At 30.7% G+C, this 1,996-nt stretch overlaps 1 protein-coding gene across 1 annotated transcript; it reads right to left on the reverse strand.

The window, feature by feature from the left end:
- On the reverse strand, positions 1–635 carry LOC108337796 (non-specific lipid-transfer protein A). The gene is made up of 2 exons (XM_017574392.2): positions 223–635; positions 1–133 (listed from the first exon to the last, which is right to left on the reverse strand). The coding sequence occupies exons 1-2, from the start codon at positions 570–572 to the stop codon at positions 124–126; spliced, it is 360 nt and encodes a 119-aa protein (XP_017429881.1). The 5' UTR covers positions 573–635; the 3' UTR covers positions 1–123.
- Between the last annotated feature and the right edge of the window lie 1,361 nt (positions 636–1,996).

The raw sequence follows: 1,996 nt of genomic DNA on the forward strand, positions 1-1,996 counted from the left end.
TATATAAAGCATATTCATTAATTATTAATTTCAACATAAATGTTTGTTGAGAGAAGTTCAACAAACAATGTTATTCTGTGTGACAGAAATAGAAAATTCCCAGCATAATGCACCGTTCCTAGCTTAATCAAGTCTGAAAAAAAAGAAAAGAAAGGAAATGTGAGGAAAGCAAATGAGTGAAAGCTAATAACATGAATTGTATACGTACAAAAGAATTCTTACATGATGCAATTCAAGTCATTGGACATGAGATTATGGAGCTTGATTTTGCAATCTTTGCAAAGACTATTGAGTCTGAGTTTGTCTAGGTTAGGAATACGATTGCCTGCTTCCCTTAGGCACGTACATGCAGCTTGTTTTTCTTCCTTTGTAGGTGATGAAGATATGATTTTTTTCATCCCATCGCAGCAAGAAGTTGAAGGGGCATCAGTTTTCTTTGTTAGATATTCTAAGCATGGCCTCGCTAAGGCTTTTTCCTGCTCACAGGTTATGCCCTTTGATGGCTTTGTGGCAGTAACTGTGAAGACTAACACAATTAACAGAGTGAAGAATGATACAAAGACAGTCTTCATTTTGACAGAGAGGTTTATCTAAGTGATTCAATCTTGTGCTTTGATTTTGGATGAATGGAACACTGAGGGAGATGTTCCTTTTATAGCCACATACATCAGGTTACCGTTATTTATGACTATTGATGACTTTTTGTTCTTTTCCTATTTCTTGGAGAATGGTCCGCAGAATAATATGATCAAGTATGAGTTACATTTTGTTCATCTTTTTTTATTTTTTTTTCTAACGGTTTTTTATATGTAATGTTCTTGTTGGGAATATTTAATGATTTTTTTTTTCGTTTTCTTTTTGCTTTCTTGACGTTAGAATTTGTTTTTCCTTAAAAGAAAATTAACTTCTCGCTTTTATAGTTAATAAATTATAAAAAGATATAAGATGAAGTAAAGTGAAAATATTAACAAAGAAAAAACATAAATTTCAAAAAATAATTAAAAATAAAAATATTAATTATTTGTTAATATAAATATTAATTTTTTTTACTAAGAGAGTTTTCTAATTTAATCTTCTATAAGAGATGAGAAAAATTAAAATAACGAGTGTTTAGCTTGTGTTTGGATTGTAGGATAAATTTAAGAGAGTGAAAACGATTGGATTTGAAGAAAAAAATATGATTATTTGGATTAAGGAAAAGATAAAAGAAATAAAAAGAAATTCTGAAAGTTTGTAAATGATTTTATTGACTTACATCATAATTTTTTTAATAAATAAAAAAGTTAATTTCAAAATGAAAAACTATTAAAAATAATTAATTTACAAAATATAATAATTTAAAGTATAGGATTTTATTATATTTATTATTTTATTGACTTTTAATTATAATATAAAATATAAATATCAATAAAATATTACATTAACTATTTTTTAATCAATATAACTATGGTACAAATATCTTTAATCAATATCTGTAATCGTTGTGTTATTAATTTTTTAACTGTTTTATTTGCGCAAATCATTGGCCCAATAACAATATCTTAGATGTTGACCTCGTTATGGCCCAACATCAACTGTAATGACCGCACGTTCTCAGTGGGAGGGGGGGCGGCAGTCATCATGCTTGGAAGCACCAGCCGCCCCAATATCAGAAGTGGGCTTCTATTTTATTTGCTAATGGGGAGCAGCACTCAGAGGTCCCTTTCCTTCATTCTGCACCGTCCAAGAGCAACAAGGGAGAAGGCATGGCTTTAAAAATACAGAGAGGAAGAAATGGAGTTTTGCTGCAAAAATCTGAAAGGTGAGGTTGAGAGCTCTGGAACTGGCAAGGAGACCTTGGTACTGCAAGTCTTGGGAGAGATAGATTCAAGATTCAAGGAAGTCTTCAAGAGGTAAGGGGAGCTAGATCCTTTTCTCTGGATTGTATGAACCATGTATGTGTGTATAGAAATCTATAATATAATGTCGTTGATGAATAAATTTCGTACTTAGAGTG

Source organism: Vigna angularis, chromosome 7, assembly GCF_016808095.1.
Source record: "Vigna angularis cultivar LongXiaoDou No.4 chromosome 7, ASM1680809v1, whole genome shotgun sequence".
Classification (NCBI taxonomy): Eukaryota; Viridiplantae; Streptophyta; class Magnoliopsida; order Fabales; family Fabaceae; genus Vigna; species Vigna angularis.

Bases quoted from the DNA above. Each gene is read 5' to 3' on its own strand.
- LOC108337796 (XM_017574392.2), bottom strand. From the start codon at position 572: ATGAAGACTGTCTTTGTATCATTCTTCACTCTGTTAATTGTGTTAGTC.